Raw genomic sequence first — 27729 nt, 5'->3', positions numbered from 1 at the left:
GACCTCGTTGTGACTGTCATCATCACAACCACCAACCACATCACATACCTCGTTGTGACTGTCATCATCACAACCACCAACCACATCACAGACCTCGTTGTGACTGTCATCATCACAACCACCAACCACATCACAGACCTCGTTGTGACTGTCATCATCACCACCACCAACCACATCACATACCTCGTTGTGACTGTCATCATCACCACCACCAACCACATCACAGACCTCGTTGTGACTGTCATCATCACAACCACCAACCACATCACAGACCTCGTTGTAACTGTCATCATCACAACCACCAACCACATCACAGACCTCGTTGTGACTGTCATCATCACAACCACCAACCACATCACAGACCTCGTTGTGACTGTCATCATCACAACCACAAACCACATCACAGACCTCGTTGTAACTGTCATCATCACAACCACCAACCACATCACAGACCTCGTTGTGACTGTCATCATCACAACCACCAACCACATCACAGACCTCGTTGTAACTGTCATCATCACAACCACCAACCACATCACAGACCTCGTTGTGACTGTCATCATCACAACCACCAACCACATCACAGACCTCGTTGTAACTGTCATCATCACCACCACCAACCACATCACATACCTCGTTGTGACTGTCATCATCACAACCACCAACCACATCACAGACCTCGTTGTGACTGTCATCATCACCACCACCAACCACATCACAGACCTCGTTGTAACTGTCATCATCACCACCACCAACCACGTCACAGACCTCGTTGTGACTGTCATCATCACCACCACCAACCACATCACAGACCTCGTTATGACTGTCATCATCACCACCACCAACCACATCACAGACCTTGTTGTGACTGTCATCATCACCACCACCAACCACATCACAGACCTCGTTGTGACTGTCATCATCACAACCACCAACCACATCACAGACCTCGTTGTGACTGTCATCATCACCACCACCAACCACATCACATGACTCGTTGTGACTGTCATCATCACCACCACCAACCACATCACAGACCTCGTTGTGACTGTCATCATCACCACCAACCACATCACAGACCTCGTTGTGACTGTCATCATCACCACCAACCACATCACAGACGGACAAACGTGTGGATATCCAGTGGTTTTTATTTTGTAATTTGACTGAATTACCAATGACTGAATCAGGCTTCATACAATCACAGTCTCTGTAGCAATCAGAGATTGTGACTTGTGTGCGTGCGTGCGTGCGTGCGTGCGTGCGTGCGTGCGTGCGTGCGTGCGTGCGTGCGTGCGTGCGTGCGTGCGTGCGTGTGAGAGGACCTTTAGCTACTGTCAGCAAATTCGTGGGTGTTAATTCAAGAGTGTGAATACCTTGAATGGACTTGAAGTGTCACTCACAGAGTCAAATACAGGCGCTCAGGATTTCACCGCGTGGTTCCTCCCTCCATCCTATCCGTCACACTGATTGTCGAGGGCCACATAGCGCATTAACCCATTCAGGCCTGACGTCGAAATTTAAAAAAAAAAGTTTTCTAAATCATGACAATTTTCGGAAAGATTTGAGGCACATTTTAACGATTTTTCAAAAATAGCAGACCTACAAGTTCATAGCGCGCCACTCGGTGGCGCGCTATGAGCTTGTAGATCTGCTATTTTTCAATAGCTAAATTATAACAATGTTTAAAACACCAAAAGGGGTTCCCGCCCCAAAATGGGTTAATGGTTAATGTGGTTAAACGCTAACGTGACATGGATGCGTTCCAGGTCTCAATGGATTAATAACCATCGACAGCATAATTGGCATTTGGAAATGACTTCTCTCCGCCAGCTGCACGAGGCGTCCAGAAATCAGCACATTTCTATTCCATTTACCCTTTTCTTTTATGTTGCATTGCAGACATTTTCTTTTGCTTATCTTTCCCTGTGGCCTTTTTAAAAAAATAAATTGACAAAAAAAAAAAGATTCATTATGCGAACGTAGATTTCCTAGAATCTGCGGTTCTCTGAAACGACGCCGAAAGTAGGTCGACTAATTAAACTCTGAGAGCAGGGACGTGCACACATAGACATCAAAGGGGGCTTCAGCCCCGGCCCTTTTACCCCGTCTGTAAAACAAATTAAAATAACTGCCCTCTCCAGACCACGAATGCAGCATTTACTATGGTGAAAGAAATGCAAAATGCCACTCCTCTCCTTTCCATGCCATGCCGGAAGGCAGCATTCAGGAGAATATAGCTTTTTTTCCCTCCGAAGTCTCCTGAACGTGAACACAGTATTTTGCGTTGAACTAATTTGTTTAGAAATCCATGTCGTACGTCACCGCATCTCCACTAGCTAAAGAGTGCTGGGTTGCGCCCCGAAAATAGCTGATCTACAAGCTCTCGTTGTGAGCTTGTATGTAGATCTGCTATTTTCGCTAGTTTTGTCCAAAAGTGCCCTCTTAACGGGATTTCAGCCCGTGCACTCTCTGCACGTCCCTGTCTGAGAGAGCACAAATGTGACTGTACAAAATGGCCAATACTGTACAAAATGATTATAATACGTGTGTGTATGAGCTTTGCCACTGCAGCCGCCTGCCACTGTGTATGCATGTGGGTGGTCATCTTGTGGCGTAAAGAAGAGCCATTTTGTCCAAAGGATAAATGAATATAAGTAAGTACATAAATGAATAATAAACATCTGCCACAGATTCACATCAGACAGCCGATCTATGCAGGTCTTCTATGGGGATGATGCTCGATTGCATATGCGTCATGCACTGTACTATTCACTTCACGTATTAGCATAGAATTCAGCAGGGCACAACCCAGTAAGCTCACAATACTTGGATTTGGCCAGGATTTATACTGGCCTGGTAGATCAGGGGTTCTCAACCCGTGGGTCGCGACCCCTAGGGGGGGGTTGCCAAATTATTTTGGGGGGTCCCCAAGTTATTAAAAAAATAAAAAAATAAATGGAAATGAAGAGTTTACATAGAACACATAGTACATGCTGCATGCATAAACTTTCCTTAATGATTATATCCAGTTTCAGTATTCATTTATGATATATTTTCTCTAATAATGTTATTTTTCCAGTCAGTTTGTATTGGGGTTAGGGTTAGGGTTGGGGAGGGGGGAGGGGGAATGGGGGATGGGGGTCACGAGACATGGCCAAAGCATTTCCGGGGGTCCCCAACCAAAACGGTTGAGAACCCCTGTGGTAGATGATGTGCAAATGCAATAGAATAGAACTATACACCCACTCAGTAAAGCCAGCTAAATAAATTATAATACAAAAATAGATACATTAAAACAATAATGGTACTTGATATGGTAGCCCATAGTGTGTTGGTTCAATAATGGGGCCTGTAAGAAATTCCAAAAACATTATTTAAAATGAAATGGACACCAATTTCTGGAAATCCACTGGATATAAGACACCATAGCAGACATTATAATCTATAGGACTTTATTTATTTTTGCAGATAACATATATGGCAATCATGCTTTTTTCATATAACACCATCTAAAGACATTTATTATATATTTTTTTTACATATAATATTTTACATTAGGCCCAGGAAACAGTTAGAAATATACAAAACAATATTCTTTGACTAGACAGCATTTCTATGACATTATCATCATCCTCATCTTCATCATCATTATTGTTATTACTCTATTACTGTTATTGTAATTATGATTTTTACATTTCTGAAAGATATGTGCTTTAGTGTCTGAGATAAACGTTTATTGCAGAAAACAGCAAATAATATCGGTTTCTTTTTTTCTTCAACATTTAGACAAAAAAACTCCTCTGTACGGACATTCACAGATTACATGTATTACACAGTCCAGTTTTACAACATCATTCAAGAGAGAAATCTGCAGAATAGTAACTTTATACAAAAAAATCCATGGACCCCCCTTTTTGTCATTGCACGTTTTCATGTATAGATCTTTGCAAAAAAATAATAAAAGGGACTAATTCAAAAATGATCCCTGTCGCATAGCTGCCACAGAAGCAAACTAGGCCTACATCACAAATTCAGCATCTACTTATATATCTATTTCGTTCATATTGCCAAACAACATGATATGTAATCATAGGTTTTTTCCTTTACCAAACGATAAGGAGTAGTTTTTAGTGGTATTGGCCTATAAGTATAGCATTATCTCTGACTACAGTATGTCCTCTTGTCTATTCTAAACACCTCGCAGTACATTGACAGCCGTTGTCGACTGGTAAAAACAACTAGCAGCAAACTGACAGTGGTGTCTTCTGTTTACAACAAGTAAACTGAAAGTGTTGTCTTTGTGGTACAACACCTCGCAGTACACTGACAATGGTATTTCCTGGCAAAACACCTATTGTAGCAGCAGTACACTGACAATGTTGCTGTACAGTACATGGATGATGATGTATTCTGGTCTAGTCAAGGTTTCTCTCTCATATAGTCTGATATTGGAAACCTGCACCTCCAAATGGGACAGAAACACACTATGGCTTCTATTAAACGGACTGTATAGGCCTTCATAGTTCTTGTACACCGGAAGAAATTACGCTAGCAAAATACCCTAAAAAAACTGCTTTTATATATTATTATTATGTATGCAATTGAATTATTTTTTTCCCCCCTCCTTGTGTTAAGACCTGTAGCGAAGAAAAAAATAAAATAAACGTTTATGCAAATGTGCTATATTTTTTTGCTAGCCTTAATTTGTCTTCAGCATATTGTGGTAGTCTCAGAGATTTGGTCATTTCCACCTTTGTTCCTGAGGAGTGGGTCATTAAATACTGTATATATATATATATGTGTGTGTGTGTGTGTGTGTGTGAGTAAACTGTATCATAGAGTATAGTGATATCTGTCCTCCAAAATGCCTCAATGCTGCTTCCTCCATTAACACTGCGCCAGCCTTTGCAGTACAGTACATTATTTCCCAAACGTTAAAAAAAAGAAGAACTTAACACGTATGTTTTAACACAGAACGTTGTTAGTCAACTGGCACCAGTTCAGGAGATATATAGGGCACATAAGTGACACATTACCTTTTCCAAACAATTTATCTTGGACCAGTAGTGGGACTACATATTGTGCATACTGTATACAGTGTGCATATAAGTGGTTCGAAAATGGTGGTGCTGCTGCTGCTGCTATTTCACACTTCCTTTGTTGTTTTAGAGATACATGGAGATGTTTGATTTGTTCTAGTCATTGGGCCATGTGTCTTCACCAACCTCTTTAGGATTTTGGTCCTTGTCAGACTTATACGTATATATAGAAAACGTTCTAAAAATGATTCTAAAAAAAAGTCAGACAACATACAAAGTTATTGTTCTTTAGAAAACAAAGAAACAATTTTTTAACAGTCTCTTGCTATATATACTATATAGGTTATTTTTGCTTTCGCCACATAGGTATTCAATCATGCCAAAAAAGAGTTGAATAGTTTGTAGTCTGTACTGGCCTTGTGCTTTTCAAAGGTATAGTCCCAGAAGTGGGTGGTAAACAGCTAACTGCAGGGAGGGAGTGATGTTCTGGTTATAATAGAATAATTTACACATACAAGGAGATTTGGCCTTGCCTGTTGCACATTCCCATATGGTCTTTACCTCAGATTGGTCAATATTCATTTCCTACTGCAATTATCATATTGCATTTATTCACCCACGACATTGCATTCAATTTAATGTATTTATTTCATATACAAGCAAACTCATTTTAATCTATATTTATCTTTGTACAATAATAGTATCTTAATAGATTAATTTCTTGTAAATAACTTTAAATTAGAAGAATGTTGTTGAATCACATTGGGCCGAATTTTAAATTATAAACTCAAAATACAGTAAATTTCCTAGGTCACATTTCCTATAACCACGTATCTTTTTACCCTCTCTCTCTCTCTTTTTTTTTTTGCATAATGAAACACAAACTATCACTGCAACAGTATGTTGAGTAGTTTGTCTTTCTTCATCCACATAATGCTTTTTAACTCTTTATTTTACAAATAAACAAACAAACAAACAAACAAAAAAGAACGGTTGTGATCAGGTTGGTCTCGCGTGTCTCTCTGGAGGTAGGTGAATAAAAGCAGACGTGCTATAGTCTGATGGTCGTTCCCAACCTTGATTATGTTTGTCGTTGTTGTTGTTGTTTCTTCCTGCGTGCGGTGCACTGACCATCCATCCCCATGGACGGAGAGACGGGACAAAGATGTCCATCTAGATGTAGGCCTCCTCGGTGGCCGGGTTCTGGCTCTCGCCTTGTGCTTCCGTTTCTAATACCTGGCCCTTCACCAGCGTCACAGGCTTGACCATCATCCTCAGACGCTGAAGAGGAAGAAGTGGGACAAGCCCAACGAAACATTTATGAATGGCGTTATTTTTTAGCGCTTTTTCCAAGTGCTCAAAGCGCTTTACAACGGTTCATTCATTCATACATTGGGAGGTGAAGTGGCGAACAGTCGACGCCAGTGTCCTCACTTCCCACATTCACACACCAATGGGTGCGAGCACCCACCGACCGACTCATTGGAGGCAATGTAGGGTTCAGTCAGTGTCTTGCCCAAGGACACTTCGACATGTAGACAGGAAGAGCTAGGATTTGAACTGCCAACCCACGGGTGGCATTAAAAACATGACAAACTGTACTTTGAAAGTTTAGAAACTTCTATACAATGATCAGACGACATAGCTTTCTTAAGCTTCGTCAGCTTAATCTATAAAGGACAAAAGATTTGCAGGGAGAATTGAATATATTTTTCAAAAAAAGAAAATAAATAATCCAGACGTCATTCAGCAGGATGTCAACCACTTTGCCAAACTAAATCAAGAACACATTGTGGAGGAACCATGTGGAGGACATTGAATCATCCACGTCATCTGAAACACCGATCTTGGTTGGACCCAGAGATGAGAGTCTGGCATGATGGAGTTTATATGCATCCATGCTAAGTGTTTGTGAGAGCGAGCATCCGCCCGCACTGGGAAAACCAATCAGCTGGCTGATTGCTGCTATTAGACAATCAGCCATCAGCTGTTTACTGAAGGGGTTGACACCTGCACGTCGCCTCTGACAGCCCCTCTGTGGCGCTGCCAGTAATTATGGACCATTTATTCTCCTCTGAACAGCTTTTTAGACGTGTTAGCTATGCGGCTATATGGGTCACAAAGGGCTCAAATAGATGCGCGGCTATTATTCAATTCCATTGTAAATGAGTACAGATTGAAAAGCCCTCAATATGAAAGGCATCCCGGAAAAGCCATTATCTGTTATTGATTGAGAGTGTCAAATCAATAATAATCTAACGCGCTATTATGCCAAAGCATAAAAAATGTGTGTGATTTATTGAGCGCTCAGTGTCTGGATATACCCACAAGGCAACTAAAACCATGTAGGCTATAAATTATACATGATTTAAGAAAACCACTAATCATGTCTAGTCAGCATGCAGACCCAATTGCTGTTTCTTTATCCTGCAAACTTCGTACACACATAAAGAACAAATGTTCTGTGTTCTGCCTGTGTTTCATTGGAAAAGCATCGGGCGGCCATGAAACACAGGCAGAGCACAGGACATTCGTTCTTTATGTGTGTACAAAGCCTGAGGCCTCATTCACACGTATCAAACACCAATCAAGCAAATGTTTGGTCGTTTTTTTTAGGCCACCACAATGCTTTTCCAATGGGAGTCCAATGGGAGGTTTGACCAAACATTTGTGTTTGATTGCTGATTTGCCCCCATCAAACAAAAATGTTTGGTCAAACCATGTGACTCCCATTGGAAAAGCATTGTGGTGGCCTAAAAAAACAAGAAAAACGACCAAACATTTGCTTGATTGGTGTTTGATACGTGTGAATGAGGCCTTATACACACATCACAGCAATTGTTTACTGGACATGGGAAGAAAGGCAGTTGGGTCAATTGTGTTTTCACCGTGAAATTGTTGCTGCTGCTAAATTGTATTCATGGCTGAGGGAAGTAGGGGTGCTGGGGGGACTGGAGCACCCCCTCCCCCCAGGCACAGACCCCCCTCGGACAGGAGGAGAAAAATAATAATAATTTCAATCAAAACCGATTTCTGTTAATGGACTAATAAATATGCTGTATCACAGTATCGGTGCCTTATCTTGATTAATTGCCTGTGTCAGTTTGCTCATGCGTGTGGAGAGGGAAAGTAAAAGCCACTTTTCCACGTGAAAATGTGGAAAAGTGCGAAAATGCATGTGCATTGTACGCGTGCGCACCCACTACTGAACGTTCAGCACCTCCTATTGTAAATATCTTCCCGCGGCCATGATTGTATTGCTAAATTGTAGGTACTGAAGCCCTCAATTGCTGTCGTGAATAATTCACCTTTATATGTTGTTTCAGAATGAACCTCGTTCCCATCCTCTTCTTGTCTTACGAGATGGAAAAGCTTAATTGGAACACAACTGCAACCAAAATGTGTCTATAGGGTGGTACTTCCGTAAGATTTTCTTGTTTGAGTAATCGCAATGTTTTCCATGTAAACAGATGTGCACAGCATCAAAGTTACTTGGGCAGTACTTTGCGTACTTCCACTTATAGATGCTTTTAGCAGTGTTTTTGTTCAGCTTAACTCCTTGACACCCGAGAAACAATATAAACTTACCTTTGCACAGGTAGCCATGCCCGAGAGAACGAGATTTGATTAATGTCTTGGTTGTTTTCCAACAAAATCAATGTGGCAAATCAAGTGCAATTTCAAATATACATCACCACCACCGCATAACATGAACTAGATCGAGGGAGACATCGTTCGTACCTCTTTGTATGTGCCTTTGAGTGTGAGGAACATGTAGCCCATGTAGCCAGGGATGAGGAGCATGGAGGAGAGGGCCATGCACCAGCCCACCCCCTGGCCCCAGGCCGGGAACACGTAGTCCCCCATGGTGAGGGGAACCATCTGAATCGCACTGAACAGGAACACTCCCTGCAGGAGACGAGACAAAAACAACAACAACACGTCTCCACACATATTCACACAATTCGTAATTTATTCTACAGCCAATAGCTCGCGGAGTACTAGACCACATGCTGGAACAGATTTGTTGATGCACATTCTGTTGTCAAAAGGCCTAAGGGTTCTGTGTTATACAGTTGGATTTTGGGACACATATTGTTTGCACCGAACGCTAGCACAATCATGCAAGCAGTCTGCAGTCTATGAGTGTAGACTATGCCAGGACCGTGGCAGCTAGCACGTGGACATGTTACAACCAGTTGTCCTATACCAACCAAATGGTATTTTAATGAAGTTTGTTTACTTGTAGACAGAATAATATAGAATTTTAAAAGGTACTGTGTACTTACACCCACGATGAGCGGAGTGAAGACCACCCAACAGGCCTTCCACCAGAAGCAGGGCCTATAACCAATCATCTCTTCAATGTTGTCGTAGAACTTATTCACACCTGGAGCCAAGTACAAAGACACAGTCAGTGTGCAGATATTATACATTTGATGTGAAAAAGATAATATGAAAACCGCTAAACAAAGGTATTTATTAAATGTATCATATACTTAAATATTATTTTTTTTCTCAAAGGATCAAAGGTTTTATGGGCATGATTCACCAGGATCCTAGATGGCTTGATTCTAGGCTTAAAATAATTGTGTAAAAATGCTTGTAGCTATTTTCAGTGTGCATAACCGGAATATAAATCAGACAAAAGTGCAGTGGTGGAAAAAGTACTCAATTGTTTTACTTAAGTAAAAGTACCAATACTGCAATTTAGAAGTACTTCGTTACAAGTAAAAGTACGGAATTGAAAATGTACTTGAGTAAAAGTACAAAAGTATCGGCATCAAAATGTACTAAAAGTAAAAGTACTCATATTGCAGAATGTCCCATTTCACAAGTTCAAAATGTGTACAAAATCTATTGAAAATAGCCGATCTACAAGCTCACAATGCGTCGCGTTGCGACGCATTGTGAGCTTGTAGATCGGCTATTTTCAAATTGCCAAAATGTATAGTGTTGAAGTGGTTAATGTATGTTTTCTAATCAAAATTAAAATCGCCAAAGTAACTATTAGTAACTAAAATGTTAAAATAATTGTAGTGGAGTAAAAGTACAAATGTTGGCTCCGAGATGTAGTGGAGTAGAAGTACAAGTACTGGAAATTGGAAATACTCAAGTAAAGTACAAATACCTCAAAATTGTACTTAAGTACAGTACTTAAGTAAAAGTACTTAGTTACTTTCCACCACTGCTCGAGTGTGAGTCTTACCATAGAACCAGGAGATGGAGATGCACTCAAAGAAGACCAGGAACAGCAGACACATTCCACTGGCTGAGTAGTAGTCGAACAGCTTGAACACATACAGTCCACCCTGAGGAAGAGAAGAGGCAATAGCAGAGGTGAGGAGAGGAATTCATTGGGAGCTTGGAGACTGGCTTTTTTTTTTGTTGGTGTGTGTGTGTGTGTGTGTGTGCGTGCGTGCGTGCGTGCGTGCATGCGTGCGATTTAATTCATTTAATTAATTAATTATATTAATTATTATTTGGAATCTTGAACTATTTGGGCACATTAATTTGACCAAATAGGGACATCATGGTCAATGTTGTTAACACACGTTTTTTTTAAATAAAATTGATGAATTGTGATATTACTATTATTATTATTAATAATAGTCAAACCCTGGGAAGAAGAGTTCAGAGGAAAGAACTATATAAGCGCACGAGGACGGTACAGTTCATTGAGAAGCGGTGGTGTGGAATAACATCCTGGATTGAGCGTATATATACTGTACCACCAGTGACTGACTGGTGAGGGTTGTTGACCCAGCTCCCGTTGGCGAGGATATAGCACTGGGTGGTGGTGGTGGTGGCTTGAAGAGTCCTTGTGCAGACATCGTGTTATATATAGGATAGATGGTCAGCAGCACGCAACGCACACACACACACATACACATCAAGCATCTGACAAAAAAGAGGACTACTTGTCCTGGATCTCTCTGGCCTTTTAGCAGGTCATCATGGGCACCAGCTCAAATGGACCTGCTAAGTGATGCCAGACCATGCAGCGCTCCTATTCTGTGAAGCTTGATGACTGCCCGGAGCGGTGATTAGCGCAATTGCCTTCGTTCCTACGGCGTTATGATCTCAATCCAGAGTGTCAGACAAAGAGGGGGATAGTACAGGGCTCTTTTGAGAAGCACAGGCCACCATGACGGCCTCGCGGTGGTCCTTGTTCTTCGGACGGACTCCCCACTGGACAGACAAAGAAGGGCCTTGACCTATTTCTTATTGACTTGCTTCGTGTCTTATTTAGAGCCACCCACTTTTGACCTGGCGTGCTTATCTTGGGCATGTCATTGTAGGCGAAACTTTCAAATTTGCACGCACGGCACGCACGCACGCACGCACGCACGCACGCACGCACGCACGCACGCACGCACGCACGCACGCACGCACGCACGCACACACACACACGCACACACACACACACACACACACACACACACACACACACACACACACACGCGCACGTATGGCTTACGTGAGAAAATGTCTGTCTGTTTGAATAGGTTCAATTAGTGAGGAGGAATGTTCTAATTGAAATATGGATGAATTAGTTCCTATAGAAGACGACAGGTCAATGTTGTGGATGAACTCATTAAAGTGGGACAGCAATAAGATCAGGATACTCTGACAATGCCTCTGAGAATGTAAGAACCACGGCTGTTGGACTACTCAGTCAGAATGTTTGATTAAAAAATAATAATAATAAAAACAAACAAACAAACAAACAAAATAAATAAATGTATAATAATAATAATAATAATAATAATAATAAAACATGATACATTCAATTTACCTGTGTAATGTTGGACAGGCCAATGATGTAAGACACCACGCAGACAGCCGCGATGAAGAGCTCCCGCCTTTTCCTCAGATGCCGAGGGAACTCGTCGACCAGCGCGGTGATGAAGCCTTCCACAGTACAGAACTATACAACCACAGTGGAATTATGTTACTACACACAACGAGCGACAACCTCTCTCACTATACACACTAGAGCTGATGACAACCTCTCTCACTACACACTAGAGCTGATGACAACCTCTCTCACTACACACTAGAGCTGCCACAGTGGAATTATGTTACTACACACAACGAGCGACAACCTCTCTCACTATACACACTAGAGCTGATGACAACCTCTCTCACTAGTCACTACACACTAGAGCTGATGACAACCTCTCTCACTATACACACTAGAGCTGATGACAACCTCTCTCACTACACACTAGAGCTGCCACAGTGGAATTATGTTACTACACACAACCAGCGACAACCTCTCTCACTACACAGTACACACTGTGTAGTGAGAACTGATGTCATAATGATGTCATAATAATGATGCTGCCAGGCAGAAACCTTGTAACTACATTATTTCATATTGTCGCCATCATTCCACCATTTTGAGCAGTTTGAAAAATGCTTATACCTGATTTTCTGCCTGGATAGGGTTTGAGAGATTTGTGTGAAACGTTCTACACACAATCTATGGACCATTATCTGAAATCCCAGTTGAAAAGAATCTTGTACGTGAAAACATGAACAGCGCACACACTGTAGTAATGAATGCCATGCTTTGTCATCAAAAACACTGAATGGAACAACTGATTGTGTCCTGATAGCTCAGTAGGTAGAGCTTCAGACTTTAGAACACAAGGTCATGGGTTCAAATCGGGGTACCAACAACTCAGTGTATGAGTCTTGCCCCCCCATCGCACAATAACATGGTCTTCTTTTTCTCAAGTACAGTCTTTCATGTTTATAAGGCAAATTGTGCATATTGTTCTTATTGCTAATTGCCTTCTTTCTTGGTTCCGCCTTATCGCTGCTGGCAGCTATATATATATATTTTTTTCTCCTTCTCATTCTTCCGCCAAAAATAGCAGTTCTGGCTGAACCGTGCAGTCGGTTTTCGCGAAACGCGGGAATCTGGTAGAGGGCCATGCCAAACAGTGACTATGCGAAGCCCATGGCCATTGGCCAAAGGGTGGCGCTATAGCACTCAATTGAAAATGCAAACTTTGAACGCGCATAGCTCATGAACCGTTTGACCGTTGGCAATGAAACGTTGATATACACATATGTGTCTCCTCATGCTCATGGCGCTATATATAGCATATATTTTTTAAATGAAACCTTTGAACAGGCATAACTCATGCCTCGTTTGGCCAAAACCCTCCTCCGTGCTGGCGGGCCACGGGACTTTGAGCAACGCTATACTGTGTGTGCACTGCCGTATGTATACCTGGCTGTCAATCCCCAACATCAGCAGCATGGAGAAGAAGAGGATGGCCCACAGAGGGGAGATAGGGAGCTGAGTCACAGCCTCGGGATAGGCCAGAAACGCCAGGCCAGGTCCTATAGAGAAGGGAAGACCAGTACAAACATCATGATTTGTCCTCTATTGTACTGTAGGTAGAATGGGCTCTATGCGCACACGCCATTTTGGAAAGAACTTGGTCCCCTTCCCTACTTCCTTCACAGGTGTTACCGGCGATGATACTAATGAAGGCTACTGTTCCATTCGGGTCAAACAGAGCCAGGGTGCTGCTATTGTGCAGGTTGGAAACACTCTGCTACACCAGTGGGTCTCAAAGTGTCCTTGAGTGGGTTCCAAATGGCCCTGTATGGGTGTGTAACTCTGAGAGTGTAGAAATGGAACCAAATGGACCCTTATGGGTCCATTTGGTTCCATTTCTACACTCTCAGAGTTATGGGGGTGCTGGTCCTTGAAAATAAAAAAATCACACCCCTGTGAAATGAGGGACGCTCTTGTCATCTGACATTGCTACATAAGGTGGTCCCTTATTATAATTGGTTAGCCTATTTGCTCGTTTACATATGATGTCAATTTTCCCTTCAATGTCAATGGCGTTTAATGTTTTGATGTTTAATTTACGTCATATTTAGCGGAATTATCAGCTCTTATCATCATACATCATCATGCATGATTTCATACTGACCAATCAGAATGCCTGTTGCCTGTGATTGATTAGCTGATTTGCTCGTCAATGGCGTTTAATATTTTGATGTTTAATTCACGTCATATTTAGCGTCATATTTAGCGTCATAATTTAGCGTCATTTCTCCGTTCATTGTCAATGGAAAAACTTGAGACGGACGGGGACAAAATGTAGCCGACATTTGACCGGAATTCTCAATACCGTGGTCAAAGGCAAATCTTGAGACGTGTGGGGACAAAAGCTGTTTATAGTAGGGGCTGGCGCCCCTTCAAAAAAAGGTTTGAGAACCACTGCACACTAAATGGAACAGAGCCTTAATTAGTATAATCGGTAACACCTGAAGGAAATAGGGAAAAGGCCCGGAAGTAGGAAGAGTGCAGCCCAGTATTATGCTATTTTTCTCCCAGAACGTCCTGCCATATCAACATTTTGCTGCTTGCATTGTAGCCTATACCTGCATGAGTGAGTTACAAATAAAGCATTCTTGAACTTTGTGACATATTACACAACTCTTTAACCCTTAACATTAGAGGCAGAGAATGCCTCTCGCTGAGTGTTATGAAGGTAAATGGCACGCTATCTAAAATATTATCATGTTACGTGAGGCCAGCTCCCAGACATTACAGTGTGAAATTTGCATATTAAGGAGAAGTCTTTAGTAAGAGCAGCATTATGCAGATGATGTGATCAGTTATTTAACATTCCCTGATCAATCCTTGCCAAAATGATTGGAAACAAATGACCACAGAATACAGTAAGAACTGATTGAAAGTAAGATGAAGCATTAAACTGATCACTGGCTAAAAAGACAAATATGCCTTAATACATTATAATTGCCCTCTATATTTAAAATCTAAAACGTCATAGGCCTAACTATTTTATTTATTTTAGAAATAGGTTATCTTTCACTCAATAGGAACAACTCCTGTCGCAAGTTGATGATGTCATATTTGTCCATGTGTGGTCCAGCCCTATGGAATATATGGAGTACATGTGCTAATATAAAGTATTTAAAATATTGCTTATTTGCTTATGTTTTTTATTTTTTTATTAGCATATGCATTCCATAGGGCTCCATAGGGCTAGACCACACATGGGCATATAACATCATCGAGTGAAAGATTATCTACTTTTTTTTAATTTTTGGATTTTAGTTATCAAAGATAGATATTAAATAAAATATCTAACATACCTGAACAAAAAACAGAAACATACCATCTCCGTCTACTGGTATCTTTGTAATACTAAAAATATGCCGACCTTCATGAGGTTATTTTCAAAAGGCCAGTAACTACAGAAAATGGCTTCTATCTTTTACTCTTCTTCCATTATAGACATAATAGGAGGCTGACAATCTAACACGTCTCTTTCTCTGCCTGGATTGACAACAGGTTATTTTTGTGTCACGAGCATCTGCCTGGCGAGTGCTTATTGTCACCGTTGAGATTCAACATTGATTGCAATTACCTGAGGCAGCCACTTCAGCGATGGGTCTCTTTGTCACGCCGGCCATGAAGCCCACGATTGAGAAGATGACAAGGCCGGCAAACATGCTTGTGAAGGAGTTGATGCAGCAGACAATGATGGAGTCTCTGCAGGGGGGGAGACAATGTGCAAGGCGAACCATTGTTATGCCAGTGTGTCAATTCCTTATCAACCCGTCCCACATTTTTGGAGCTGGGCAAGAGCAAATGGGGCTGGGGAGGAAAGAAGCTATTCTGCATCCTTGCATCAGCGCGGCAGCCTAATACCTCTACATTGACAGATTCATTTAAATTCCGGACTGAACCGTGGCAGATTGAAAATGGTCGGTAGCACGAGCACATGCTATCGTTTGTAGTAACGAGGCGATAAGTGATAAGTGCCGAGCACCGTTGTGACACAAACAAAGACAACTAAATGTCTCTGTTGTTGTCTGTCTGCTCATGTAATTCCATAACGGAACGTCTTAATTTACCTGGAGAACCAATAGCTGCACTTCCTGGAGTGGAAATAACACCTTTGATGTGAAATAAATATCTGAAAGCTTCACATGTAAATTAATTTCACTATAGTCCACACACCCCACATAATTATTGCGGCGATGCCAGCTCAGAAACGCAAGGGATACTTTGATAATTAATACAACATAATGTGCATTTCTGCTTGAAAATTGGTATTCAACCACATGAACCCTAGTATTTCTATTATGGGCATGTCCTCATTGCCGAACATTAGGAACGTTTATGAATATTTGGTAAATAAAATTGATGTTTGGTGGTGAATATTCAGCAAAATATACAAAATGATGTCACAATGGTATATGCATGATGTTTGATGTTTGCCTGTTTGCCATTTGACATACTATACAATGGAGTGTGCAGGGTGGCGGTAAGTCATTCTATGAGTCTTGATATTAGACCTCAGTCACCTTTGATAATCAATATTAATTATAAACTAGTTAAGGCCTATGCATAATAGGAAATGTTCTTGAAATGTATAGCTTACCTGTAGACATTGTTATTGAAGGGGTTATAACTGCCCAAAGCAATCAGAGAGCCCAGTCCCAGGCCATACGAAAAGAAGATTTGAGTGGCAGCATCGAGCCACACCTGATGAACAACAAACCCAAATCAGAGGTATAAGTCAGGAGGAGGATACTGACAACAGATGGATCAAACTGAAGCAATCAAGTACATACTTGAGTTGATTATGAGGTCAAGAGTGGAAAAGAATGTTCTGAGCATCAGTCTGTTGAGTTGACTGCTTCCTCAATAGACACGTTTACAGTAAGTAAACACTACACCATAATAATTATGGTTGATTAAATTACACAAAAAGCATTTTTTCGCCTTTATGTTTTGTTGTTGTTTTTCAATTACATGTACATGGTTAAGTCATTTTTAAGGCATATTTTACAGGCTGACAAATCTCATTTTAGAAGCTGAGAAGCATTAAGCATTTAAGTATTACGATTGTGCTGTAAGATGGTGTAGCCTACTAGCCTAGCCACTGAGGAAATACAATAACCAACCAAATGGGAAAAATATGTCCATAACCCAACCCCAACCAACGTGTGTGAGACATCATACAGTATTGGTTCACGAGAAATGTATGAGTTTGCTTTAATATAGTACCCAATAAGCTACAGATTTAGATTTTGTCCTGCAGTTCCACCTGAAGAGACAATGGTCTTTATTCAGACTGTGGCCATCTTGCCAGCAAGGTGCTACCTACTGTAGGTGCAACTTCCCATAGACAGCCCGTTCATCCAAACTGAAAAGTCCTATTTAATTGTATTAAATAACGTCAAACTCACCAACATTGCAGCTGTACGAAAAGCTTGAATTATCGTCTTACTATCTGCAAAGTGTTTGTTTCATAAAAGTCCACCGTAGACATGTTATGAGCTACTTCCTGTCAATAAATTCCTTGCAGATGATTATTTTCAGTATCAGAGTATGGATGCGATCAGTAAAGCAACCTCCTGCAGCCAGCTGCTGCATTATGTGCAAATTCAAAACAGGTGGTACACATGGACCGTTGAGTGATATTCAACGAGCGCTTCCAAACTCCAACACTTAGAAACAAATCACATGCAAGGAATTTCTATGAAACAAACACTTTGCAGATAGAAAGAGGATAATTCAAGCTCTTCGTACAGCTGCAATGTTGGTGAGTTTGACGTTTAATATAATTAGATAGGACTTTTCTGTTTGGATGAATGGGCTGTGTATGGGAAGTAGCACCTAGGTAGCATCTTGCTGGCCTGAATCAATGTAGCTGACAATTCACCCTTTGTCAATCCATCCACTACCATTGAAATAACTTGTTTTTCAGTTGCTTCGTATTGATATTATGTGAATTCAATGTTTATTTTAAACTTGGTGTCAGTAAAAAAGAACATCACAGGTGCAGCATGGTGACTGCAGGGCATATCATAGTTTGTTTTTAGTTTTTTCCAAAAATTATGTTTTAGCAAATTCAACATAAACAAGACGGAACCAGTGCGGAACTAGGCAGAAAGAGCCTGCTGGTTAGTCAGTCAGGGACCAATCAGAAGGCTGACAAATGGTGAATTTGGCCCACACAGACATATTGTGAAATGCACTGTGAACTATAGACAAAAGACAACCCCCATACAGGAGTATAAAAACTACAAAGATACACTAACTGAATCAAGATAACGCCAGGACAATAATGTTTCGTCAACTGGGAGTTTGGCAAAATAGGCTACATCAAGGCCAGGTCTGTAACTCTGAGAGTGTACAAATGGACCAAAGGGAGCGGACCCTGACTTGGTTCCATTTGTACACGAATTAACACTGGACAGATTTGGGTCCCAGAGATACAACTTGCTATCAAACGGGTGTCTGTGGGACTAATGCATATCAAACTGGGGGTCCTTGAAATAAATGTTAAAAAAAGGTTGAGAATTACTGCTTTTCTGTACCTCAGACTCCTTGAGTTTGTTGAAGTCTGGAGTAATATAGAAGAGGATTCCATCCATGGCCCCAGGTAGAGTGATGCCACGACAGAACAGGATGAACAGCATGAAGTAAGGATATGTGGCAGAGAAATACACCACCTGTGGTAAACAAAGTCATTGTAAGGGACAAATGAACATCATGACATAAAATAGAATTTTAGCTGTCTATGGATGACACATTTTTGTAGGCAAAATAACTTATCTCTGTGACAAATCAAAGTTCATGCTACAAATTCTGGGCTTAAATGCAATTGCCGGAAGTAAAAAAGAAAAAAAAGGCTAACATTAGGCTTTTAAATAAAATACACCATGGCTACCGTATGTCACCACAGATGATTTTGTGTTTACCATGATTATGTGTAATGTCCCTCTAGTCTCATTTAACTAAAATCCACAATGCTATTATGCTAATTCATAGCCACATGCGTAATAACGTTATGGAAATGATTCGGTCTGTAGGCTATGTGATTCAGACGCTTCCTACAAGGGTGGGAGTGTAAAAGCCAAATAAAGACGGAGAGGCTATTCAACCCTTTATGAATACAGTAGGTTTGTATATTGTATTGCGTTGCATTGTGTCACTATGCCCGGAGCACATTGCAGTGACCTAGTATGCCAGTCTCTAGAGCCTCCATTACCCAGATTTCCAGGGTTCAACACAATACAACCATTTGACACCATCTTCTATGCTGATTTCACACTGTTAACTATAATTCTGCAGATTCATTTTGAATATCTTTCTATAGTATGAACATTCTGAAATGATTCAAAACCTGCAAAGGGTCACACGTACCACACATATTGGCATTTTGGCCATGATTATGTAAATAATTACTGCAAGGAAGGAAGCATGAAGGAACTATTGAACTTTGGTGTAAAAGGGGAAATCGTGCTGTCTGCCATAAACAAACACACACGTGCGCGTGCGTGTGTGCATGTGTGCGTGCGTGCGTGCGCGCGTGCGTGCGTGCGTGCGGGGGGGATGGGGGTGTGATCTCCCCCCGGCCCAGACCTCCTGGGGGCCCGGGCTGTCAGATGATCGATGGACGATTTTTTACACACGACAGATAAAACCCGCGAATCCCGCATCCTCCCGGCTCCCGCAATTAACCAGATACAGATACAGCTATAGCCTATAATAGCCTACACTTTAGCAAAATATCATGTCTGATGAGAATGTACTGCGCTGGACAAGCAACGACACCGTGGAGTCTGTCTCACACTCTCCAACACGGACATCCTCAGCCACGCTCACAAAGTGGCAGCACCTGTCAATCATCAGTAGGCTAATCAGTGAATCACTCTGTGAGGAGTGCATGTGTGGATTTCGTTTTCTCCACAACAGACTTTTTCGCTTCTAAACCCCTTGTTGCTTTTCCCTATGTGCGTCACTCAGCAATAAGGTGAAACAGAACACAAAGATGAGTAGCCTATTTATTTTTTAACACGCAGCACCTCTCTCTCTCTCTCTAGCATGTGTGCGCGCTGCTGCGCAATGTCTGTGACTGTGAGACTGTGACGCGGTCAATAATATATTTAAGCAATAAGCCACGAGAGGTCTCAGGTTATCAGGTATTTTACAATGGCTGGGAGGTGTAGGCAGACCCGACACGCAGCGGAGGGTCTTCTACCTCCCAGCCATTGTAGAGCGAGCCACATCACTTCCTTGTTTTGCTCGGCAAGTAGACTATGTGACGGGAGAATAGAGCGTCGCAGTCCCGCCTCCTACCCTGGACCAGGAAATGAAACCCAATGCATTATTCTCATAGACATTTCTTAAAGTATTTATTTAAAGACGGTTACGCCGCGGACAAAGCCAACTCGAGTCGTGACAACTCATGACAACACAAACAATATTTTGGACCAAACAAATAATTACAAAGAAGAAAAACAACAAAAAAAGTGTTGTAACCTGCCGTTTTTTTCTTCTTTCTAATTATTTGTTTGGTCCAAAATATTGTTTGTGTTGTCATGAGTTGTCACGACTCGAGTTGGCTTTGTCCGCGGCGTAACCGTCTTTAAATAAATACTTTAAGAAATGTCTATGAGAATAATGCATTGGGTTTCATTTCCTGGTCCAGGGTAGGAGGCGGGACTGCGACGCTCTATAGCGCTTGATGTCTTTACGGGGCTGCCTGGAGCCACACATTCACAGTCATATGAGCCGGGCGGTGCTTAGACGCCCGCACGGCATGGGTTCGTAAGGCAATCTAGCGCTCCCCTTCTCCAGTACAGCTACAGAGATGCGGAATCAGCTGCAAATGATATAAAGTGATTGAAGGTGTGGGTTATCGGTGAAATTTACAACAGTCACGTGACGGTAATCAGCCAATCAGAATCAAGTATTGGGACTAACCGTTTTAAAAAGCATAAATAATAGGCCAAATATAACACTTTCCCCCTATCTGTGACTGTGATCAGCTCCTCACACACATAACTCCTCTCTCGTGCATGCACGCCTGGGTGTTGTTGGGAGTCTTCGGCTTCGGCGAGGCCCGGTTGTGCGGTCTTCCCCCCGGCCCGGTACAAAGTTGTTCCGCCCCTGATTTCGCATCATTACATAAGGTCTTTTTGAAGCTAGTTAGTCATGTTTATGAGGCCTTAGCAGCTGACCGTACCTACTATAACCCCTATAAGGAATTATTTCTGCTGACACCAGTGAAAGACACCTTTCACTGATACTCTGCACCCAAAGGCCAGTCTCTCCACACCAATGCAACTCCTTTTTCAGCAGCAGCCATTTATCCCCAATGGCAGTTACAAGGAGTTGTGAGATGGTGTGGACGTTCCGGCCATTATTAACCCATTTTCGGCCTGACGTCGTCAACATTTAAAAAAAATCTCTTCTAAATCCTGACAGTTTTCTGAAATACCTATGTTTCTGTATCAGTGGTGGTGGTCCGACAACGCATCTGAAAATGTGTTGTTCCAGGAACCCCTCAGAAGCAAAGATTTGAGTTAAAATCTGAAAGAATAGGCTATATATTCAAAGATTTGTGCCGATTTTTCAAAAATAGCAGATATACAAGCTCATAGCGCGGCACTCGGTGCCACGCTATGAGCTTGTAGATCTGCTATTTTTGAAAAATTACGTATGTAAAAAATAATTCAATAGCTAAAGCATAATGTAACATAATGCTTAAAACACCAAAAGGGGTTCCCGCCCAGAATGGGTTAAAGGACGACTTCACCACTTTTCAAACCTATCTTCATATAATTGGGTCCTCACTAAAGCCCTAACCACACCAGAGGGTCGCCATGCAACTAGTGTTGTTTTTGGCAGCAAATTTAGATTATATGTGTATAAAGTGTATACCTCTATTTTTTTAACAGTGGAGTTAGCACAAAAACTAATTTCACCCGCTGTTTTACGCATGTAAACGTGTGATGTGACAATAAGAGCTTATTGTGACTCTGTTTTTGTTACTGTGCCACGTCATCTAAAAATTATAGGAAACCTTGACCGTTCGTCTTTAAAACCACAAGACAATAAAGATAGAGATAAAAAACAAGCTTACCCAGGTAGTTAACCAGGCTAGTAAGATCATTGGAGACAAACAATTGCAACTTTAGGACATACTGTATACAACTGCTCCATTTAACCAAAAAGGCAATTCAGATTTACAATGATTCTATGAATCATCTTCGTCCTGGATTTGACCTCTGACAGTAAGGTGACCAAATTTGACTGAGGGACTGCCATTGGATTTTTTTGAATTTTCGTTTTTTCATGTCATAAGAAAGCAGGGAATCATAGCTTCAAATTGACATATTGCTTGTTCAGTTTGACCCACCAGTTTTGGGGATATGGCTTATAGAGTAATGTCTTGCAGAGAAACAGCGAGTTGACAAAACAGGCTTGAAAGGTTCACTGCTGTGGTCTCTAACATTACACCTAGCTACATGTTTCGATTTCAGCTCTGACACTTATTTCAGACATGCTCTACTATGTGAAGAGTCTGCCTGTGCAGACTCATTAAAAAAAAGAAAAAAAGAAAACAAAGTTTTTCTCCTCTGGTGAAAAGCTGGAATTTGCGTGATGGCAGTCTCTCAGTCAAATCTGGTCACTGTTGTTACCATCAGGCTCAGAGGCTTAGAGTGGCTTAGAGTGCCATTAGCAGAAAATAATTGTTACAAGACGTTTGTGCCAACTGCTGTGGACATTTTAAATAAGAAAATATTTAAATAGTTCCACCACCTATAATCCCCACAGCCCATAATCACTGTTGCTGCGTTACGTGAATGCATTTTACCGTATTGTGCCGAATATAAGACGACTCTGATTATAAGACGACCCCCCATTTTCCGAGGCTCATTTGTGGAAAAAGAACATTGAATGTCAAACAGTCTAGTCCCCGATTATAATATGACCCTGTTTTTTTTAGGATATTTCCATTGAAAAAAAAACTTGGTCTTATATTCAAGCAAATAGGGTATATAGCTGGGTCTGAATTCAGACCCAGCTAATACAGTATAGTGTTTTAATGCATCTGTGTATTTTATGTAGCTAATGTTTTCATTGTTGTAAACTGACTGCTGGTGCAGGTGCCAAAGACAAATTTCCATTTTATGTCAAATTGAATGGACAATAACGTTTATGGCCTATACATTGTGGAATTCCACATTAGTACCTATAATAATGTTAACTCCCATGCAGATCTTCATGGTATTATACACTTTATACTTTCAGAAAAATAGACCAGCGCACATCCTCCGATCTTGGTGCTGAGCCAAACTGTTAAACTAACAGATATCATGAAGAAAGGCCAAGGCTCGCAACTCACTTTTGTAATGTCATGTATTTCATATTTAATATACTTGAAAAAGACACGATACCTGGTCGAAACGTTGTATGTCCTGCCTGCTGTGATTGTGAATAAATACTTGGAGCATTACAAAAGTGAGTTGCGAGCCTTTTGCCTTTCTTCATTATACACGTTATAGGGTATTCTTACTTTGCCAGTCCAGCTGACCCCCTTCCAGATGCAGAAGTAGACGAGCACCCATGCGATGGCCAGCGTTATGGCCAGAGGCAGCCTGATCTCCCCTGGCTTCTCCAAGCCATCCGTCATCTGGTGCATGTTCCGTCTGCAGGGTGGGAATGGAAATGTGTTACTAGTACACGACCAGACCACGTGCATATATACTTGATCTGATGTAATACTCGCCTGCAGAGCACACGCACATACAATGTGCATATTATATACTGCATGTACCATTTGTGCACGACTGCATGGAAATGTATATGTACACGCACCGTGACGCACACGCACGCACACATGCACACACACACACACACACACACACACACACACACACACACACACACACACACACACACACACACACACACACACACACACACACACACACACACACACACACACAAGCACGCACACACACACAAACAAATTCACTCCCGCGCACGCACACACGCTCACATGCACGCACGGACGCACGCACGCACGCACGCACGCACGCACGCACGCACGCACGCACGCACGCACGCACGCACGCACGCACGCACGCACATGCATACATACATACTAGGGGTGTAACGATATAGTAACTGTATCGAAATATCGTTTGACTTTGTATCGCATCGTATTGTCAATGGAAATAATCGGTATCAAATCGTTTTGCAATGTAAATAATCAATTTAATCAATACTAAGTACTTGTATTTAGCAATTTTAAGAATAAAAAAGAAAAAGATGCGGGTTTAATTACTTTTCCATTCCATATAGCTACAATTGGTCTATCGAAGAAATGTGTGTGTTCTCTGTGTTCATGTCAAGGTGTTTTTTTCTCCATAATGTTCAATACCATGTCCATCTATTTGCCAGAGAATCACTGTGTTTTTCTTCTTTTTTTTGGTATTCAGACAGCCAGCAATGGGTAGAACGCCCCCAAAAAAGAAGTGACACATCTAGGGTCCACAATCTGCATTCAAAGATTTTCCAAGAAGCTTTGTCATTGGTCGATTTGCCTGTCTGCTTCCTGATTGGTTAGTCATTGCCATCGGGTTTTCTTTTTTTTCGACCAATGACAAAGCTTCTAGGAACATCTTTGAATGCAGATTGCGCCCCCTAGATGTGTCACACATTGCTGGCTGTCTGAATACCAAAAAAGGTCATTCAAAATCTGACATATTATTGCTTATAGCAGCTTTAATCACAGACTAGACTGAATTTGTATTTTAGTTTTCCTTACTCCCAGAACTCTTGCACAGCGCTGGTGAGATTGCTGGTGTCTGGGATGCTGTAGTTGTTGTAGCAGCGCTCCGTGTTCCACACATTGCCACAAGTCTGCCATGGTAGCTCCTGGAAAGAAAATGGACAAAAAGGGAGGGAGGGGGGATGGGGGATGGGGGGGGGGGGGGGAGTAAAAAAAAAGAAGAAAAAATCACAGACAGCTCTCTAGACTTAAAGCCATTCTCTTGCTGCCAGATCCTATTCTCTCAGGCTGTCACACAGCCAAGTCCAAGATACTCATTCGGGGACATTGGGATTTCATGCTAATCTCAAAGGACTGAATACCCTCCGTCACCAAATGCATTTATCAGAACCTTGTGTGTGAGCCTCTAATTATGTGGGAAAGGAACTAATGCATGTCATACTTCTACAAGGGTTGTATACTCTTATGTAACATGCCAAGTATATATGTATGCCATCATGTGACTCAATGTGTGGGATGTATACCAAATTATTATGTATAGTCAAAGACATTCTTCAAATAGTTGAGTGTGTATATTGTATAAACATTTATATATTTGCAGCACTCTGTTAATAATGTCTTCTATAATACTCATCATGCATGCATCTGTCCCATTTAGATGTAGGCTATAGGTGTAGTGATAATATCGGTATACTCACACTGGTGAAGGAGTTCCACAGATAGTAAATAGCCCAGGATATGATTACGATGTAATAGATGTTCAGCCAGAAGGACAGCACAGCAGCAGCCAGCCCTACCCCTGAGTGGGAACATAGCAGCAAGGTGTTTAACGCTATGATTGTCTGTGTGTGCGTGTGTGTGTGTGTGTGTGTGTGTGTGTGTGTGTGTGTGTGTGAACAACTAAATATCCAAGGTCTTTGCGTTTATCATCTCACCAGGGTGTTGTGTACATCACATCGGCGTGTTTTTACCTTTGAAGATGGGGGCCAGTTTCCACACACCGAGCCCGCCGACTGAAGTGTATTGCCCGAGAGCCGTCTCGAGAAGGAACAGGGGCATACCAGCAAATATAAGGGTCAAAAAGTAGGGAATCAAGAAGGCTCCTGGATGAGAGGTGAGAGGTAAAGCGTAATGAGTAAGGTTGAAGCATTAATAAATGACATAAAAAATAATCCAGGTTGATTTTTTTTTTTAGTAAAATAAATATGCTGTTTCACACTGCCTGCGGATTCCGAGGCTACACGTGCCACAGACCTCGTTTGCGCGCAATTACGCACATCTATACAGGGGAAGAGGCACTTGAGATTAATTCAATGAACACCCCCAGAGCAAACTGGCTGGTTGGGATTAAGTGTGGATTTTCTCTTTTTTTTTTAACCTCCTTTTGGTCTGGTTTGTTACACGATAAAAATGCCAATATTTCTTGATTTACCTCCTCCGTTTTTCCCACATAAATAAGGAAATCTCCAGACATTTCCGAGTCCAATTGCGTATCCAACACAAGAGAGGAGAAAGTCAAATCTTCCGCCCCACGTTTCTCGCTCGGGTAGGTCCGTTTTCGTCTTCTGGACTTTTACCACCAAGGTTTTAGGTTTGTCGTTCGTGGTGGGCGCCTCGGCGTTCACCACCGCCTCCGTTAAGACAAAGTCCGTGGTTTTGGTCCCGTTCGTCGCCATTATTGTTCCTCCAGGTGTTCGTTAGTCCTGACCAAATGGACGCGGGGGGGGGGTTCAGCACCAGTCCACGCAGACAGACAGACAGCAGAGGCTCCCGTCCGTTGCCCACAGCTCCTGGATAATTGTGTAGCACCTTGCCAGGGGGCGAAAGGTCACTGAAATTAAACAAACAAAATAATTAATAAGTGTTCATTATGCAAAAGCTATTATAGCTATTATTTACGCATCTATTTTATTAGTCTGACTTCTTTAAAAAAAAAAAGATAGATAGATAGATAGATAGATAGATAGATAGATAGATAGATAGATAGATAGATAGATAGATAGATAGATAGATAGATAGATAGATAGATAGATAGATAGAAAAATATATACACCATAATAGCTTAAGACCACGGGCGCCTTGAACCCCACGGGATCAAGACTTCTCACGCAATCAGAATAATCCTTAATTGCAACGAGAGGCACGTTACCAGGAATTCGGGCCTGCGGTCGATCCATTGTCCCCTGAAATTAATAGCCCATTCCCCACTGTCCGCGTGTACGAGCAATTAAAGATGTGCATGCAGTGAATCACCAGGAGAGGTTAATAATTTAATAAAAAACGTCTGTTTAATAACACGTTTAATTCAAAGACTCGGAAGCTTATTCAATAAATAAAAATGCAGTAACCAAGAAAATGGTTATTTGACCTTCTTTATTGTGTCAGACTAAGTATTTTCAAAAATATCATTTACCATCATCTTTATGTTTGATGAAAAAAAAAAAGAAGAAAAATTAAGGCTATACCTGCAATTCAGTCAATGAAACATCGCGCGCTCCGGCCGCACACCTTCCGTGGCAGCCGTGCGTAATCATTATAGCCTGTATATCTACACGGACAGACACCCATACATAGGCTATGTAGGCTGCATTTTACACATATATAGGGTGCTTGTCTTCTGGGACAGGTTTTTATTACGAATTCTAAAGACACAAGAAAGCTTTTCCAAAAGGCTGCTCGCTTTTTATGTTCTAATGCAATTTTACATAAAACCCTGAGAACAAATGGAAGTGCAGAAGATCAAATATAATTAGGCCTATGATTTAAATGGCTAAACTGTTGATATACTTTGTGCGTCATTCTCATAAATTAAGCTGGGCGCGCGCATCATGTGTGCATTCCCAATGCGTAACTACGCGCATTCACTTACCCAAAAGTGTTTTGTCTGGCCACTATATATAAAAGCACAAAAAATATATATACTTACAAGAAATACGTTTAGTTTCCCTCTTTAGATTTCCTTTTCCCCCCCGATGGCAATATCCGTTTTGAAAAGAAAAGAGAAAAAAAAAAGTTATTTCCTTGCGATTTTACTGGTTAGGACTGAATTAACAGCTTTCCATCCGAGATTTGAGAAC

General features: G+C 41.5%; 1 protein-coding gene across 1 annotated transcript; it reads right to left on the bottom strand.

The window, feature by feature from the left end:
- Positions 1-6199: 6199 nt before the first annotated feature.
- Positions 6200-26328, bottom strand: slc6a1b (solute carrier family 6 member 1b; the record flags this gene model as incomplete). The annotated part of the gene is made up of 14 exons (XM_079510391.1): positions 6200-6323; positions 8784-8951; positions 9332-9432; positions 10252-10354; positions 11842-11973; positions 13291-13403; positions 15476-15600; positions 16496-16599; positions 18441-18575; positions 23432-23564; positions 24689-24798; positions 25351-25451; positions 25624-25755; positions 26085-26328. The coding sequence occupies 14 exons, from the start codon at positions 26326-26328 to the stop codon at positions 6216-6218; spliced, it is 1809 nt and encodes a 602-aa protein (XP_079366517.1). The 3' UTR covers positions 6200-6215.
- Between the last annotated feature and the right edge of the window lie 1401 nt (positions 26329-27729).

Source organism: Electrona antarctica, assembly GCF_951216825.1.
Source record: "Electrona antarctica genome assembly, chromosome: 9".
Taxonomy (NCBI): Eukaryota; Metazoa; Chordata; class Actinopteri; order Myctophiformes; family Myctophidae; genus Electrona; species Electrona antarctica.
This window is presented reverse-complemented; position numbering and strand designations above follow the sequence as displayed.